Source organism: Elgaria multicarinata, chromosome 6, assembly GCF_023053635.1.
Source record: "Elgaria multicarinata webbii isolate HBS135686 ecotype San Diego chromosome 6, rElgMul1.1.pri, whole genome shotgun sequence".
Taxonomy (NCBI): Eukaryota; Metazoa; Chordata; class Lepidosauria; order Squamata; family Anguidae; genus Elgaria; species Elgaria multicarinata.
In genome coordinates, this window is record NC_086176.1 from 89939002 (window position 1) to 89957189 (window position 18188).

The 18188-nt window shown below is 41.5% G+C and overlaps 1 protein-coding gene across 1 annotated transcript in view; it reads right to left on the reverse strand.

The window, feature by feature from the left end:
* ZSWIM6 (zinc finger SWIM-type containing 6) overlaps positions 1 to 18188 on the reverse strand; it is a 107817-nt gene that overhangs the window by 7762 nt on the left and 81867 nt on the right. The window contains exons 8-12 of the mRNA XM_063128032.1: positions 15164 to 15310; positions 13068 to 13328; positions 9846 to 9981; positions 1931 to 2088; positions 944 to 1107 (exon numbers count right to left, since the gene is read on the reverse strand). Of these exons, the coding sequence (XP_062984102.1) occupies positions 944 to 1107; positions 1931 to 2088; positions 9846 to 9981; positions 13068 to 13328; positions 15164 to 15310 (866 nt within the window). The remainder of the gene's footprint in view (positions 1 to 943; positions 1108 to 1930; positions 2089 to 9845; positions 9982 to 13067; positions 13329 to 15163; positions 15311 to 18188) is intronic.

Consider the following 18188-nt stretch of genomic DNA (forward strand, 5'->3'; position numbering starts at 1 on the left):
CACCCCCAGACAAGAGCCTAATGGAAGAAAATATAATCTAGACTAACGACCACTAGAACAGCGATTCTTACATCTTGTTATATCACAGGCAACTATTCTAGTTTGCTTGTTCTTTTCAGACCACGTTTGTATATGGCCACTGTGTGGATGGCTTCTGGAGAACTCAAGCTTTCTGTATTCCAATGCCTCCTAAATACTAGTCTCCCCACTGGCCTCTCTCTCTCTCTCTCTCTCTCACACACACACACACACAGAGAATTGGCATTTGCCACTGTTACTTTGGAAGAGTCCTTCAATGTTTTAGGTCTATTTTGTGTATGTGTCCTAAGAAGCACCTACAAGTCGCTGCATGACAGTCTTGATACCTCACTGTGGTTTTCAGGTGAGGCCAAGCTGTCCATACTTTGAGGGTTGGGTATTTCAGTGGTCTAATTTTAATTCTAGAACAGGCTGGAAGCAAAGTGCAAGAACAGCTGCATAATTTATACATGCTTTGTCAACCAGCCTGTGTGCTGCTTTGCTACCAAGAATACAAGATACCTTATTATATGTTCTCAATCTTGACAGCAACTTGTAACATAAGAGAGCCTTTAAAAAAACACATCTCAAGGAGAAAGGAATAAATATGCAGGGGGTGCAATAGAACGGCTGTTCCTCCACTGGAGGGTTTTGTCAGTGGAACAGCTCTCCAATGTGAGCTAGTGAGTTGGGAGCGCTCCAGAGTCATTTTGGGGGCTGCTAGTGGAAACGCACTGGTTGGATTACACCCCTGTCCTTTAACTCCCCTCTTTGCCCACCATCTTGCACAGCAGCAGAATGACAAGGTCTCATAGACCCTTGATTGGTAGGAAACACTCGCTTTTAATGTATGTACAAAACTGACCTAAGGGTTCATGGCTTCTTACTGCAACATCAAAATTGCATCAAATAGAAAAAAAAATACCTGAAGACCCAACTCCAAAGAGACTTTCAAAAGGGTGATATCCGGCAGACTGTCCATAAGTGTTGCTATTTTAAATGCATCCTGGGCAAGCTTGAAGATGTGCGATGAGGAGTGAATATTTTTCTGGATAGATTCTAACACTGTTTCAAGCCTTCGAACGTCACCTGCAAGGTCAGCCAAAAAACCTGCATAAACACTACCACTAGTGACAGGAACACTACGGTGTGCCATCACTGAGGCCCGCCAAAGCTTCAGATGTGCACATGTGAGCAGAAGAGAGGTTAACAACAGAATTGTTTGGAAGTCTATGTCAGTGATTAGATACTAAACCCTTCAACATTTTTCTTCCATATTTTCCATTTCTAAAATCAAACATCTATGAATCAAAATAAACTTGCCATGTATCTTAACTAAAGATGCTCACCAAGTGATCTATGGAGCCACATGACTAGCAAGTGATGTGCTTAGATATGTTTTACTTAGTAGTGCTTCAACTAATCACAACATCTAGTTATGTGAGCAACTTTTATTCTAAATACACAATTGTCAGGTTCAGATATAATTGCTGGACCAGCGTTCCTCAACTCAGCACCCACCAGATGTCTTGAAGCACAACTCCTACCATCCCCAGTTGGCTAGGGATAATGGGAATTGTAGTTCCAAATACATCTTGGGGGAAGGCTGGTTTAGGGAAACAAGCCAACTTCATAAGCCATGGTTTGCGACGTCAACTTATTCTCCTAAGCCATAGTTAAGACCCACCCACTTGGTCTTGGTGCAGACATAATAAAACATGATTAGCCCAAAACAAAAACCAAAGCTTCTCATTTCTTCGTGGCTTTATGGGAGAAGGATTGGGGAAGGGGGAATTGACAAGCCAGAGGCTTGTTCATGCTACACTAAAGCACAGTTTAGTGTTATGTCCAAATGAGACAAATATCAACTCATACATAAAAATAGGTATCTGCTTAATTGCCCATACTGTACCTTTGGCTGCAGTTAGCATAGTTGATGCCAACTCACACTGCTGAGATTCAATGTGACTTAGGGTGAACCAACGGGGATACCGGTTTGGAACAACTGATGCAATGTGATGTGGACGAGACATGTCTCCTGATGAAGCTGTGGATTCCAATACTAGTAACCTGTAAATGGGAAACACACTCTAATTTATCATGCAGTTATAGCCATGAAATATGTTTTGTCTTCTACAAAACTCCACAAGATTCAGACATAGCCCAGGTGGTTTGCCATTACAAGAATGAGCCTCAGGCTCACACACTGGACCTTCTCTCTCCACATGTAAGAGGAGATCAAAAGCTTTCACTTTTGAAGCAAGTGCAGGTCCCTGTTACATCAGAACAAATCAAAGTTCCCACAAATGGTTAAAGCAAACCAGGAGCAGGGCATGATCTGATCATCCTTGTTTCTTGAAACCACAGTAAAACAAAACCACAGTTCCGGAGTTTGGAAGCAGCAGGGAACTATGGGTAGTTCAAAAGCAAAAGCTTTTGATCTCCTCCTCTTGCCCATAAGGGGTGGAGCTGGGGGGGAATGTGTGAGCCCAGTATTGGTTCTCATAATGACAATTACTTGCTGTTATGACTGTACAGGGCCATCAGCTTTAGAAACATCTCTTCCTCTTATGACTCTTTTTCTCCATCAATGAGAGATGAAATCCTTTAGCATAATTAGGAAAACTAGATAGGTTCTCCATGGTATGATTTGCAGCAACTGTATTTCAATCAAATGTGTGGACATTTTTTTTCTAGTGTGAAAACTGAAAGTTTTGTGAATTAAGAAGAATAGTAGGAAATATTTTCTTTTTTCTCCAGAACGTTGAAACACAGACTTAAGGTAGCAATTTAAAATACTAAAACAGCCAAACTCCCACATCCAATATTCAAGGGAAGTAAGCAGTTATAGTACTGCTGCTTTAACAAGCAAGTGATTTGGCTTCTGCCAAGCATATCGTGCCTGTCAGAGGGTGGCAAGGGCCTGTACATAACACAACCTGTCTCTTGCCTCCTATTCATTTTCTGCATCATGGAAAAACTGATGAATGTCTGAACACACACACACACACGAGAGAGCTGAGGAGTTTATTTCAATTCATGAAAACCTTCCATTTTCCAGGCCCATTAAACAAAGAACAAAGGCTCTGATTGGAGAAATAAATGTGATTCATGCTGCTAACATTTAATGATACATCCTTGAAATATAAATAAAAACACTGGGTCAGGATAACTACTTTTCTTTATAGCTATGGCACTTTTAACTTGATTCTAAGAAGCCAGTCCCACCAAATATGATAGGGCTCACTTCTAATTAAGTGTGCATAAGTCTGAAACCTTTGAAAACTTATATACTAATATCCAAGTTGATCCCACTCCTTAATTAGTTTCTGAACTCAAAAATTATGTGTTTCTTCTGTGTTGGCAACATAATGCTGATGTCTATATAATGTTCTCTTGATCAGATAAAACTGTTTATGATAAAATTGATTTCAATATTCAACTTCCGTTTTGTTTTCCTGTTTTCCCTAATGGCAAAAACTACTATGCTGTTCAATATCTTAGAATGCAGCAGCTTTTAGCTCCATCTCTGGGTATGTTTGCAATTATTGTTTATAAAATTTAAGACATTTAATACGTTTTCATTTCATAGGTACCAAGCAATACACTTGGTATCTTTATGAAACCTAAAGCTATATACAGTGACCTGCTTTATAGTTATACAATGACCTGCTTTGCATGTTACAGTGGCAAATCGTGGGTTAAATTGTTTAACCCACAACTTGCCACATTGTGCGCTGCACGCAAGTCACTTCCGCACACAGGTTGTTGTGTAATGTGTGAACCTGGACACTTTGAGTTGTTTGTGGGTGAAACAAAGGTTAAGTTACATGAACCCACAAACAACCCAAAGTGTCTGGGATCACATGTCATGTAACAACTTATGATTGGGCCCATTGGAGGTTGATTATGCAAAGTGGAAGCAACTTGTACATGGCATACAACCTGGGCAATCTTTGGTTAATTAACCCACAATTTACTGCTAAGTATGAACAGGCCTATTATGTTTCATATTCTTTAAAGTAATAAAGTTCCTATTTTATAAAAAACAGTCTGCTTATATTTATGCTTTTCCAAAAATCCAGAGATCCTGATGTTTGTGCACCTAAGAACTTCCATGTGAATGAGGTGATTTCTGCAAGTTGCTTTTGAACTGCCTGGGATATTGTCTGCAGAATTCCCAGATTTTCAGAGACGTGGGAGGTGATTTCCATCTTATTATTTACTTAGAATAAATATTTATATGCAAGCTAATAACCAAGGTTCACAGGATGGTCTTCTACAACAACGGCAACAATGAAGAAGAAATAGCAGTAAACTAGAAACAGAGCCCTTCAATTCTACCATAGATAAGCGCTACCAACAATGCCAACTGCAGTACAGCTTTAGCAATTACTCAGCCAAAACAGTTTGAACATAGGGGGATAGCGCAGTGTTCAATAAATTTCGGTTTTAAAATCACAAAACATCAGATCATGCACTGTAATAAGAGAACAAGCTCTGAATGCCACAGAAAACATTTCACTTAGTTATGGAGATTATGAGTTTTTTCTTATTCTCTCTAGCGATAAAAAGTCTGCAACAATCAGACTTTCATCAATATTGTGGGGAGGGGGAGCAAGGGCAGGAAAAACATCTAGTATCTGCAAACTAGTGGACAACACTGTAGAAACCATTCTGGAGCCATTTTTATTAATGTTTTGCTTGCAAAGGCAAAACTTTGGTGTAAAATAACTCTATGCAAGATGGAACGTGGACATGAAAGCAAGCCTACATATAGACAGTGGTTGGAATCATAGAATCATAGAATAGTAGAGTTGGAAGGGGCCTATAAGGCCATTAAATAAGGAATCCACCCTAAAGCATACCTGACAGATGGCTGTTCAGCTGCCTCTTGAATGCCTTTAGTGTGGGAGAGCCCACCACCTCCCTAGGTAACTGGTTCCATTGTCGTACTGCTCTAACAGTCAGGAAGCTTTTCCTGATGTCTAGCCGGAATCCGGCTTCCTGTAACTTGAGCCCACTATTCTGTGTCCTGCACTCTGGGATGATCGAGAAGAGATCCTGGCCCTCCTCTGTGTGACAACCTTTCAAGTATTTGAAGGGTACTATCAAATACTCAAATACAAAGGTTGCAGTAGAATTTTTTTTGCCATAACATGATAAGTTACAAAGCTATTTCTCCTCCTCCTCCTCCAGATCTATTATTAGAAGGGACTACACTGTAATATAGTAGAATGAAAATAGGATGGTGAGTTTGTTTTTGCACTTGAACTCCCTACCACAGTGATTCAGAGCAGCCTCAACATTTGAAAGGTCGAGGTACTGAAGGACAGTTGGAAAAGGAATGTTAACAAGCAGAATCCCGTGTGGGGGCAGGGGAGGGGAAGCGTTTTGGCTCCACCTCAGATCTCAGAACCTGGCATCAGAAGCTTCAAGTTCTGCTGTAAAGTTTTAACAGTCATTCAGCCAGAAAAGACTGAAAACAGTGAGAGCATTCATAATTGTTTTGAGGAATATGTCATTTTGGGGAAGTGGATGTCATGACTCAGAGAGAAGAGCAAAACATGGAAAAAAGATTGAAGTTGCCTTGTCTCCCAACCTGTTTTCAAGGCACTGAAACAGCTCAACCTGAACATGGCCTTTGGGGCTCCCCAAATTATCAGCTAAGATGATCAGAAAAGTTCTAAAGCAGAGGTAGGGATACCTTTTGGGGGGCCGTGGGTACATTTGGCAATTTGAGAAACTGTCCTGGTCATCATCGCAAAATGGCTGCCAGGGGAGGTGTGACAAAGGTCAAGTTCTCTGCCTAAAGGAGGTGGGGGCTGAGCCCCAGTACACTAAACAACTCCTTTGAACCCACAGTTTCCAGCACTAACAAGACACCTATTTCACAGGAATCCAAGCTACTGGCAAGAAAATGTGTTAATAAAAAATTGGGAGGTGTAAGGCACCTTGGTCGGTGCCAATAAAGCTGTCCAGGAGAACCTACGTTCCACACATCACCTACTCCTGCTCTAGAACCTAGTCAGTGAAATTCTGGAAAATTAGCTTTCTTGGAGAAATCTGATGAGCCAGCTGCTAAAGATTCTAGGCTGGATGAGGGTGAACAGGATAAAGTTAAAGACAAAATAGAGATGTTGATCAGGGGAAAGCCTGACTCAGGGACCGGATTTTTGGAATGGGTTGTGCTCCCCCTGAAGGATCAGGTCTGCAGCTTGGGAGTGCTCCTTGAATCCTACGCTGCCCCTGGATTTTCAGGTGGCAGCGGCAAGGAGTGTGTTTGCACAATTATGCTTGGTGTGCCTGCTGCAACCTTTCCTGAATCGGTCAGACCTAGCAACATTTACCCATGTCCTGGTTATATTTTGCTTAGAGCTCTACATGGGGCTACCCTTGAGGAGTCTCTGGAAACTTCAACTGTTGTCAAATGTGTCAGCTAAGCTGCTCATGAGTATTGGGACCATATTACACCTGTCCTGAAAACCTGCACTGATTGCAAGTTGCTTTCTAGCCTCAATTCTTTAAAGATCTTAATCTTTAAAGCTCTAAGTGGCTTAGGACTTGGTTATCTAAGGGTCTGCCTGTTCCCTATGTTGCCCCCAAACTATGGAATGTGTTGCCTCAAGAACTATGACAGGTCTCCACTCTCTTCGCCTTTAGAAAGGGTGTAAAGAGACATATTTTCAGTTCAGCCTTTTAAAATGTGTAGTATGAAATGTTTTAATGTTTTCACTGTTTTTAACATTCATGTTTATATTGTTGCAGGGTTGTGTCTGGCACTCTAATGCTATGTATTTATGATATGGGAATGTGTCCACAGCTAAACCCTCCCCTGCCCCTCCCCCCTCTACACATGGACTTCCTGCAGCCAAGAATAATTTAGCAAAAAATGTTGGAAGAAATTAACGCAACCTCTCACTGAATTCTGTTTTGCGTACCATGGAAATCAGATAAGGTGACATCCTATAAAAAATTGCAAGGAAGGAGAGGTAATGGAGAATGGGAATATCTCATATTCTGAAAGCACAGCTTTATTTCATGCTGAATCTTTGCAATTTTGTTGGGATGTTTACTTCAAACATCTGAGAAAGAATATGCAAAAGAGCCATTAAATGTAGCATTGCTCACAGATCTTTTGCTTTTCTGCGATCTGGAAATCTTTGTTATGAGAGTCCAGAGACACGATAACAATTTCTGTAAGCAGTTCCAATGTTGTAATGTTAGTAAGAGGAAAACCTTTCGTTTACAGAGTCAATGCCAACGTGGCAAGAGAGGAGCTGAGCTGAACATGCCTTGCAGTAAGGCTCATGAGATACTGCATGACTGTTACACCATATATTTGGATCACTAGCCAGTTCGCAACAAGCAAATATTCCCCCACCCACCCCCGGCCCATAATCATCTTCTCATAGACTGTTTTACTACATACTCTGACCATGATATTGCAGGCGGCTCAGTTGCAATGCAGATACTGACCACAGAAGCAACCAAGGTTGTAAATCAGAGCAAAATTTGGTGGGGAGTGGGGCACACCAATAAAATAGCACATTGTCCAACAGGTGGTCACCAAGCTCCTTGACAGTGTTAACGTCGATGTGGAGGCTCAAGTCTTGGATTTTAGGCAGCCATGCAAGATCAGAGACTCACATCCCAACATCATATGTGAATTCTGGGACTGCAGCTCTGGTATTTTGAAAGGGCATCAAAGTAACCCAAGCCAGCCCAGAATGCTCCTCAGCCCAAAACTCATCTAATCCTATCAGCACAGAAGTCAGAACTGGACTCAAGATCTAGGCCAGTGCGTCAGCTAGACGGTTCTGTGTATAACTACCATTTGGATGACCATTTCAAGCCTTATCTGCTGTCCTTGACTTAGAAACCTGTTAAGTTACTTCAAACACTGCTAGACTGCGTGTGAGTGGTGATTCCAGAGAAGCACAGAGAAACAAAGAAAGTGGTATTGAAAATCCTGTTTCCGGAAAATCTCAGTGTGTTTTTTAAAGCAAGTTCCCAGTCCATATGTCTGCGAAGTTATGCTTGGGCGAAAGTGTGCAAGCGGTACCTGCTCTAATCTCTGGCTTCTGAATAAGATTTCCTGTGGTTAGAGCTGGAGCCCTAGTGTCCTGCACAGCTCTTCGCCATTCCTGACAAGCAAAATAGTTTTTAAAACTATTACATAATTGAAGTACATAATTGGAAATAAAGAGTAATTGTGCAAAGTTTGCTGAATTTGCAGCATTTCTAGGAATTTGCAGAATTCTTGCTTTTCGTGGCATGGAATCTGGATCGCCTGAACACGTTATGTGTGTGTATACATACATATGTGCAGAGTACTCAGCCCTTAACATGGTTGCCTCAGCTCTAATGGATAGTTTCTTGGACCAAACGGAAGTGCATCACTTAGGTGAAACAGATGAGGCCCATTTCACTCTGCTCTGCCTTGCCGTTTGGCACTTGCGCTCCTGCAGGGCTGCTTTCACACTACGTAAGCTGCACCGGTCATGCTCACAGCTGCCTGGAATAAGCTCGGTTTAGGCTAGAAGACTCTCTTGGGGCAGCCCTAGCTCCCTAGTCCTGAAAGTAAGGGGGGGACTATTAGCTATTTTAATGCCATGATACACCTCATTTACTTCCAATTTTCTATTTGGGTATGCCCAAAGACGGCTGGTAATGTGGCAACAAAAGAATTGGATTGGACCATGCAGCAGCACAGACCTTACACAGAAGTTATTCTCCCACCCAAAAGAGAAACACAGCTATGAGAGGACAGAAGGGTTTTCAGATTAATCAGCCCTGCAGAACAGACCAAACAGGCTACAGTTCAGGGATTTACTAACAAACACAGATAAACGCAATGGAGTGCTTCAGAGGCCTTTCCACAGAATCCCCCAGAGTTGCAAGGAGGAAAACTTGCTATTCTTTTCTAGGCCGTTCTGTGTCTGCAAGACTGAAGCATATACTTAAAAAGGAGACCATCTACAAAGGCAATTCTCCCAAGTGTTATTTATTACTACATCACAAACTCAGATTTGGCCTTTGGTGTCAAGCACATCAAATATCCTTTTTGGAAGGACAAAAGTCAAAGTTATCTCTGAATTTCACTGTGTCTTCTGAGGATGGGATTCAAGTAGCAACTTTGAACTGCTTGTGTCAGAAGATTTAAATGTATATATTTTTAAACTACTGACTCGGTTCATGAGGTCTGCATCAAGAATCACAGAAGTTAGAGAAGAACATTTTTAAAATTAACTCATGCAATGCAACGTGTGTGTTAAATCGGATGCCATCTTCTGCTCCAGTTAGGCATTCATAATCCCCTGTTCCTTAAATCAGTTTGGCAGCTCTTCCTCTTTATTCATTTGTTCGTTCAATTTAGATTCCACCTTATGGACAAATACATCCCCAGGAGTGCTTACAAAAATATCTAACAGAATTTCATAAATACTCGCAGTTAAAATGCAAATTGCCACAACCAACTAGAAATATACAGATAAATCAAGTGTACGACATGCAACATACATCAGGACCACTCCTGAAGAGGCTTTCTTAAAAATAGATTTGCCAGCCTTCTAAAAGTCAAAGGAGCTTACCTGGTGAACCCCTTTAGAGATGGGAGTTCCACAACAGAGGGTGCCACCACAGAAAAGGTCTTGCTCCTTGTCACCATCTTTTTTCCTTTTCTTTTTTTTTTAGCTCAGAAGGACCAGGTGTCTGGAGCAAGGCCTCCCCTGATGACCTTAGGGATTTGGGGGGCGGGGGGGGGGGGCTCATGTCGTTGATTGGGTTGTTTTGCTTTCTTTCTAAGTGAGTTTAAGGGCACGTACCGCATTGCTCTCAGTGCAGTTTTGTATGCTAGTTCAGCATCATGAGGTAGGAGAGAGGTGAAAAGATACTTGGCAAATGTGTGCATTGGAACACTCTCTCGATGGATGATTTCACCTAGGCCACTATAGGGTCCAGCTACAAGGGAAGGGGGTGTGGGAAGAAAAAAACAGAAAGCCTTATAAATGGTGCTGCAGTTTAACTGTACATAAAATCAAAAGTACCAAAAAGTCATCTAGAAATACTGGAATAATCCCTGCGAAAAATAAGCATTCACAGTGGAGAGAAATAACCTCTCTGTTGAGGGGCCCTTGAAGTAACATGCAGTACTAATAGAAAATGCAGGTGATAAATATATTTTACTGAAACAAATAAGGTGGCCTGGCTATAGGTTTTCTTGTTGGATTCAGAGTCCACAGCTTAAGCAGCATTTGTTAGCATTTATAGATCAGGAATGTATTTGAAAGGAAGCTATTTGCTAGTGCAGAGTATTCTAGCTATATCACTAGAATTTGAAGTTTTTCAAAAACCGGCACAAAAGCTGCTTCCATGTTGTACATGTTAGGCTACGCTGTTATGAAAATTGCCCTGGCCTCTGTCCACACACAAATGGCAAAAGCTCAGGGCAAGTGGGAGTAAGCACAGACTAGGAAGCATTTCAGCCATGTTACGTCATCATGCCAGCAAGTCTGAAACGCCACCTCACTGCCCTTGGATGTAATCAAATGACACAACACTGCTGAGCTTATTCTCTAAGAAAGGGAGGAGGAGGGAAGGAAGTGTGTGTGTGTGTGTGTGTGTGGTGTCTCATCACAACATGTTCTTGACCTGAACAGTATCTTTCCAAGGTCTGCTATCAGCCTTCCTCCAACTGAAGTCATACAGGGAATTGCATCTCAGACCCTATGGATGTGCTTTACTATGGAGTTATAAACTATGAAGTTATGGGGCATGACTGTACATACACACCTCCCATCTCCAGTTTAGATAGTAAACATGAAGGCCAGGAAGAGCCCCCAGCCATCGCTTGTTGGCAGAGAAGATGCTTAGTGTACAAAGCGTCCTAGTTTTAATCCCTGGCATTTCCATGTAGCGCTGGGAAAGACTCCTGTCTTAAACTCTGAAGAGCCGCTGCCGGTCATTTACCCTGTTCAGACAACATGCTATAAGCCACAGCTAAACATTATGGCTTAGCATGTCATGTGAACCATTCCTAACCATGGTGGCTACATAACAACGGTTTAAATATGCTCACTAATCATTTGCTGCAAAAGGATTAGTGCTTAACAATGGCTTAGTGTGTCATCTGAACAGGGTGAGCTAGTTAAACCACTGGTCTGATTTGGTATCAGGCAGCTTCCCATAAATCCTACTTTAAATAGAAAGTGGATATCATCAGCTGCAGAACTGAATTTTATGAACATACCAAAGTGCTGCAAGTCTTGATCATTGTTTACCTTAATAATCCCATTACTGTTCATTTGACTGTAAGGAATCTGTAGAATTCTTTGAAAGGAAGCTAAAACTAGGAGAATCCACCCTTTAATGCAAAGAAGTGGATGAGATGTACTCCAGGAATGTTGGAAAATACTATGGAAAATGCAAGCACTGTTCTTTAAAGATCCCCCTAATGTGAATAAATAGCATCGTTTTGATGCTAACAGAAAGCCAATAATGTTTTCCCCCACAAGAAGGACCAGATTTTTTACCATTACAATGATGTCTCAAATACCACAACTTTTAAATAGACAAAAGCTATTTTGCATTTGGATCATTTTATGGATCGGTGGGGTATTATTATTATTATTATTATTATTATTATTATTATTATTATTATTTTAGCAAAAACGTATCTGCTGCTGTTATTTTTATTGCTATGCTAATGCTGATTTTTGTGCTATTTTAGTGTTATGTTAATCATTTGCATTTTTTGTCATTGTATTAGTATTTTGGTCTTGCATATGTAAACCACACTGTGAGGGCAGATGTCCTGAACAGTGGGATAGAAATCTAATAAATAATAATTCCGCCAGTAGCTTTAGTGCCATTTGTTGCTTACTACATTTATCAACTGTGTCTACTTTAAGATTATTTTAATACAGCCATCAAATAATAACTTCAGTAGCCATGAATGCAGGCCTCGAGGCACTGCATTGCTAGAAAAGATGCTTAGGCAACCTTAGTTCATGCCAGGGATTCTCTGCAGAACCAGTACAAACCAGCCCCAATTATGGCTCTGGCTTTGAACTCTTGGCTTTGGCATTCTGCAAAGGACGTCTGTCTGTAAAAGACGAGCTTTCTTTGAAGGGCAATAAAAATGCACACTTGTGCATTTGTTTTACTTGAATTTTTATGATTTCAAATCTATTCATGATGTGAAATTGCACTTTCAGCTTTTTCTCTTGCAAAGTTTCAGGTACAAGTATCAAGAACGAAGTCGTTTCCAGCTTAGGCTAAAATTATACTTTAACATGTGAAATTCACCAATAGCAATGCTACTTTGGGTCACCACCAAGATCACCAAGGTGTATGAATTGAAATATGGCGTTACGTCAGGGGTGTTGAACCATTTTCAGTCCGAGCGATAATTCCATTTTGGAAAAATACGCTTTACGAAAAGCATCTCGACCTTTTAGAATGAGGAAAGAACTGCACAAATGTTGGGAAATCACCAAATGATCTGAGGTCAGGGTGGACAGAGGTGGCCTGGGGAGGGGGAGGGGCCATTTGGGGAGCATGAGAAGGCCAGATTGCAATCCCAGGTAGGCTGGATTGGGCCCCCAGGCCTAATATCCTGCAGCCTTGGTGTAAGTGAGCTTAAGTGGTTCAGTGGAAGGCTGTCTAAGGAAAGTATAACTTCATGTTTACAAAGTTTCACTGGAAGGTCTGGTGGTGGCAATGGCGGCAGCAAGTGGTGTATTTACAAACTTCCCACCAGAGGGCAACTAAGCATTCAATGTCCTTATACGCTAGCCTGAACTGGCCAGAACACACTAAGAGAACACACAAAACATTTTGATTCATGTAATGCAGAAGTAGGACCCTCCATGCCTACATCAATGCAATATTAAAGTATAATAGATTGGGAGTTGATGGAAGATCTAAACCCAGCCATTAGATTCCTAAGAGCCTGATCATTACCAGCTAAGCCAACTCCCACAAGAATAACTGCTCTTTGTATTAGAAACTGTTAAAAGAAGTGGTTACCATCAATAGTCTACTACCTTCTAATAGGAAGACTGCTTGCTTTTGGAAAATCTTCACCAGCGTGTCATCCAGTTCTATTTCCTGTAGCTTGGAAATTATCTGTTCCTCATTCCGACAAAGTTTCTCTTGTGCATACAAGCCATCAGGCATGATTCGTTGCTGCCCAAGTCCTATCAATGCTACTTCCACTGCGAGTGTTAAGTAAGATTCCCCTTCTTCTAAGAATTTATGGGTAGGCAGGTGATAGTACTCCAGAGATTTGCACTGGCCCATGTTCTCTGGAACAAAAATTACAAAAGTAAAACCATCAAGCCGCTCAAAAGAGTCTACCCTCAGTTACACACCTTATTTCTGCCTGTTCTTTTGTATCATTTGCAAGCTCCCCACAAAGTTTCACAAAGTTAACCACCCCATAAATGTTCACTAACACCTACTATAAGCTACGTGACAGGACAGAAAAAAAATTGCAGCAATCAGAATGGAAAGTGAAGTTTAGCACTAATGCTTCCAACAGCATTTGCAATATTACCTACCAAGAGCTGGTGTAGCATATTGGCGAAGAGGCTGAGTTACAAATCAAAAAATACCTGGTTCAAATTTGGCTTCTGCCATGAACTCACTAGCAGGCCTTTAGCAAACCACTCTCTGAGCCTCAGTCGCTCTCATCTGCAATACGAGGAATAACCACACTGATGACCTTATAAGTGCTTTGAACACTTGAAAGTGGTATGGAAATATTATTATTATTAACACCATTACCAATACTACCAAAGTCCTGTTAGAACCCTCTGAATTTCACTGGTCTAGGGCAGTGGTGCAAAAAGTAACCTCAATAGGGCTATCCCCTTTTTTCCTGCTATCTCTGGACTTGGACAATGCTAAACAGATCACCAAACAGAGACTACTGGATATAGACCACCAAGAGCTCCGGGGAACTGCCTGGGGACCATGTTCCCCCCCAATCATTGGGTCTCCCAGTCCCTTCTTGCAAAGACTGAATGCCATACCTGGGTTGGTTAACCATTCCCAAATACAGGAAGGCATTCACCCTAGCAAGATTTAACGTCCTCCCCTCCAAGTTGCTGGAGGGCAGATATAAGAAAATTCCATCCAAAAACAGATACTGCCCATGTAATAACATCGAGGTGGAATCCATTCTGCATGTGCTCTTCCATTGCAATTTTTACCAACAGGCAAGGAAAGACCTATTATGTCCTATTATTCAACGTCTCCCTGGACGATCCCCTGAGTCACTCCTGATTAGTCTACTTCAGGGCTCCAGTAAATCTACCACTGAGCAGGTGGCCAAATTCCTGAATTTGGCCATCCGCACCAGATCTCTTATGGATGTTGATTGCGCTTAAATCCACAGATTAGCGATTTTATTATCTATATATCCCTCCCTTTTTCACTATGCTAGGCCCCAATAACCCAATTCTGTTCCCTTTTCAGAAACCAACAAATAACAATCTAGTATCTTTAGTGGTTTTGTAACACTCCCTATTTTTTATCCCTACTTTGTACTGTTTTATATAATGGTGTATCTTCTTGTTTTATATTGGTCTGTTGACTGTAAATAAAGACATACAAATACATTACCAATACTACTATTTCCAATAATAATTGACTACATGCTTTGCATGCAGAAGGTCCCAGGTCCAATCCCTAGCATTTCCAATTAAAAAAGAGTGAGGTAGTAGGAGTGGGGAAATCCTAAGCCTCAGTCCTTAAAATGTTACCAATCATGGTAGACAATACTAGTTAGATGAACCAATGGTCTGATTAGTTATAAGACAGATTTATATGTTCTGACAGTAGGGTAAGATTAAACAATTGACTACACACAATTCCCCTCAAGCATTGGCAACATGCCTATTTCAATGAATGTTTAAAACATAATAGTACTAAGCTAGTTTTCTTAGTTAAAATTGAAAGAGAAAAACACAACATGCTTTAAAATTATTATTATTGTTATTAGGAAATTTCTGAATCAGTAAAATACAGATTTATTATTATTATTTACATTTCTATACTGCCCTATAACTGAAACTCTCTGGGTGGTTTACAAAAGATTAAAAGAATTCCATATAGTTGAGATATAACCAGATTTTACCTGTGAAGTCTGAGAACACATGGAAACTCTCATCATCCACTCTACAAGCTTCCATAAGGCTACTGAAAAGGGTGCCAATTGGGTCCAATGGGTGTCCAACCCAGCCTTCCAGGTTAGTTATAGAGGTTACTCCTTTGTGGAGAAGTTCTACATCAGAAAAACAAAGAAACACACAACCTTAGTTGTCATACAATGTTTAAATATGCAAAGTTGCCTGCATTTTTTCCCTTCATCATTCTGATTTTTTAGATAGGGAAACAGTGATTTATTCACCACCAATGAGTGACCAAGAATTTGAATCTAGATTTCCCAAATGGAAGAAATTCTGGTATTTTCCAGAAGGCTCAAAACAGGTTCTCATGCAATAATGTCAACAGCAGAGGAAACCTGACTGTACACAGGTTTGCTTGGCAGAGAAGACCCACCATGTTCAGTGCCCCCGCCCCCCTCAGCAATGAAGAGGAACACAAAGCCTGTTGTACTTTGAGTGTCTATGAGAATGAGCTATTCCCTTTGGTTACCATGAGAAGCCATGGATTAAAACTGCTTACCCTGCAGTCAGTGAAAGACTCCTTGATAATAAGCTACCCAAAATGACCTCCTCAGGGTCATTGCTGAAGAGTTTATAAACAGGAAGCACACTTGTGGTATGCACACAAGAGATATCTATTTTTGTTTCCTTGCCTTAAAGAAGAGGGAGCACTATTTTAACTAAGTTAATCCTGCAAAACTGAAATACAAACACAAACCAAAATATTTCACAAGACAACTTTTAAAACATGGGTGGGGAACAAGTGGCCCTCCGGATGATCTTGGACTGCAACTCTCACTACCCCCCACCCTTGGCTAAGCTGGCTAGAGCTGATGGGAACTGCAGTATGGAAGATCATACGTTCCCCACCTTTGTTTTTAAAAGAAGTAGTTAGCTTGAAAAGAGTTCTCTCTCAGTGGTTGGCAAAGGGGCACCTGCTGGGGACCATGGACCAGTGGGGAGCTCACTGCCAACTGGAAAGAATAAGGGAAGGTAGAGAATAAGCCCAAGCCTCCCCTCATCAGGAAAAAGGAGATCCTCCAGATATCCTTTCCATCAGTAAATGCATTCCACCAACCCTAGTTGCCTCCATCTCACTCTCTGTGCCTCTGCAGCAAACGGGAGTTTATCTTCATCCACTCATTTTGGCCTTCCAGCACCAACTCATTGTTCCAGGTGCCCCTGCAGTCTTCCATTTCCCAGTGGGAGGGGCGATCAGCTATAGCACCTATAGTTGTCAACTCAGGGAAGGGGTGATGGAGGCAACAGCTGCAGCCTGCATGGGATAGTGGCAAGGAGCCATGCAGGTCAGTCGCCCAGGGCAGGTAGCCCCTGTAAATTTCTTGCCTGAGGCCCATGAAAACCTTTGCATGCTGTATTTTATTTGGCAACAGTCACAGGGTAAACACAATTTCTGCAGAGCACAGACAACTGAAGGAAAGGTGTACTGGCAGCTAGCTAGACACACCCAGTTTTCCTTTCTGATGACAGCAACATCCCAAATCAATACATTTTGGATTGTAGTTCTACATAGTTATTTTCCCCATATATATCTCGTACAAGTTTTTTGGTAAACGAAACACTAACTTTTCTAAGTAAAATCAGCACGGAGTTCACAGTCAAAGTGGGTACAGGCCAAATGTTACTGCAAGTGTCAGAAGCTCAGGGGCATTTGCAGGCTCTTGGTCAATATTTAGTTATTAAAATCATCTAGGTTTGAAGTCTAAATAATACAGTAGACAATGGCAGTAGAAGGGCATAAGCAACTATTAGAGGTCGTATTATGTAGGCTCAAGCCCTAGAAATTATCCTGTGGGCAGTTTTTCTCCATTTGTAAGCAAGGATAAACCCACAAGAGAATCCCCAAAAGCTTTATTCAAGCAGAATTTAATGCTATGCTGGGGGCACAAAATCAGTCAACACTGGCCCCATGCAGGCATTAATTCATACACACAATTGATACTGCATAGAGAGAGCAAAGGGTGCAAGCCTCCACCATCACATCTCCTGCCAGCTCTGCCCCCTTGCTGTCCATGCGTTGGGTGTCCTATCTGAAGAGGAGAGGACTGCAGAACATGCATGGGCTGTCCTGTAAGCTGGAGCCCTGATCGCACTGGGACAAGAGGGAGAGGTGGTCTTAGGGATCAGAAATTGGTTAAAGAACTGAAAGTAGGGAGTAGGAATAAACGACCAGTTCTCTCAATGGAGGGATATAAACAGTGGGGTTACCCAGTAATCTGTATGGAGATCAGTGCTTTTTATCTTGTGCATAAATGATCTGGAGTTAGGGATGAACAGCGGGGTGGCCAGGTTTGCTGACCACATCAAATTTCTTAGAGTGGTTAAGACAGCGAAGAATTCCACTTCATATACACGTTGATGGGCGTTTGAGCTGGAGTGATTGTCCCAAAAGCATCTGATTAGCCACTGTAGGAACAGAATGCTGGACTTGATAGGCCTTTGATCTTATCCTGCAGACATGCCAGGCAGCATGGGGCCAGACCCAGCAGGGACTATGATGCCATGGGCTGGGACAATGTACATAGCCTCTATGCAAAGTTAACCGTATGGAGAAAAGAACACTCAAATAGGGTACTATTAGATCCATTCCAAAGACAGACTTATTTCCATCCAATCTTAAAGACATTCTTACCGGGTGAATTTTTGCTATTATAGAAGGGGTGTCATTCAACCCTGGGTTAGGTACTGCCTCCGGGATCCATTAGGCAGGACCTAAAGCAGTGTTGAAGAGTATCCCATCTATAAAGAGAAGAAAGAATCTGTATCTGAAACACACCATAGATATACAAATGTGCAAATGCAGGCCATGTACAAATCAATTCCTTGAGGGAGAAAATCGAAACTTATTTCTTTTTAGTGGAGCCAATAACAAGCAAAACCTTGCTTTCAGACAAGAACAATCCTTAGGTTTCTATTAATACTGGTGAGACCCATTCCGCACTGCACTGGTAAACTGACCAGAACTTCTATTTC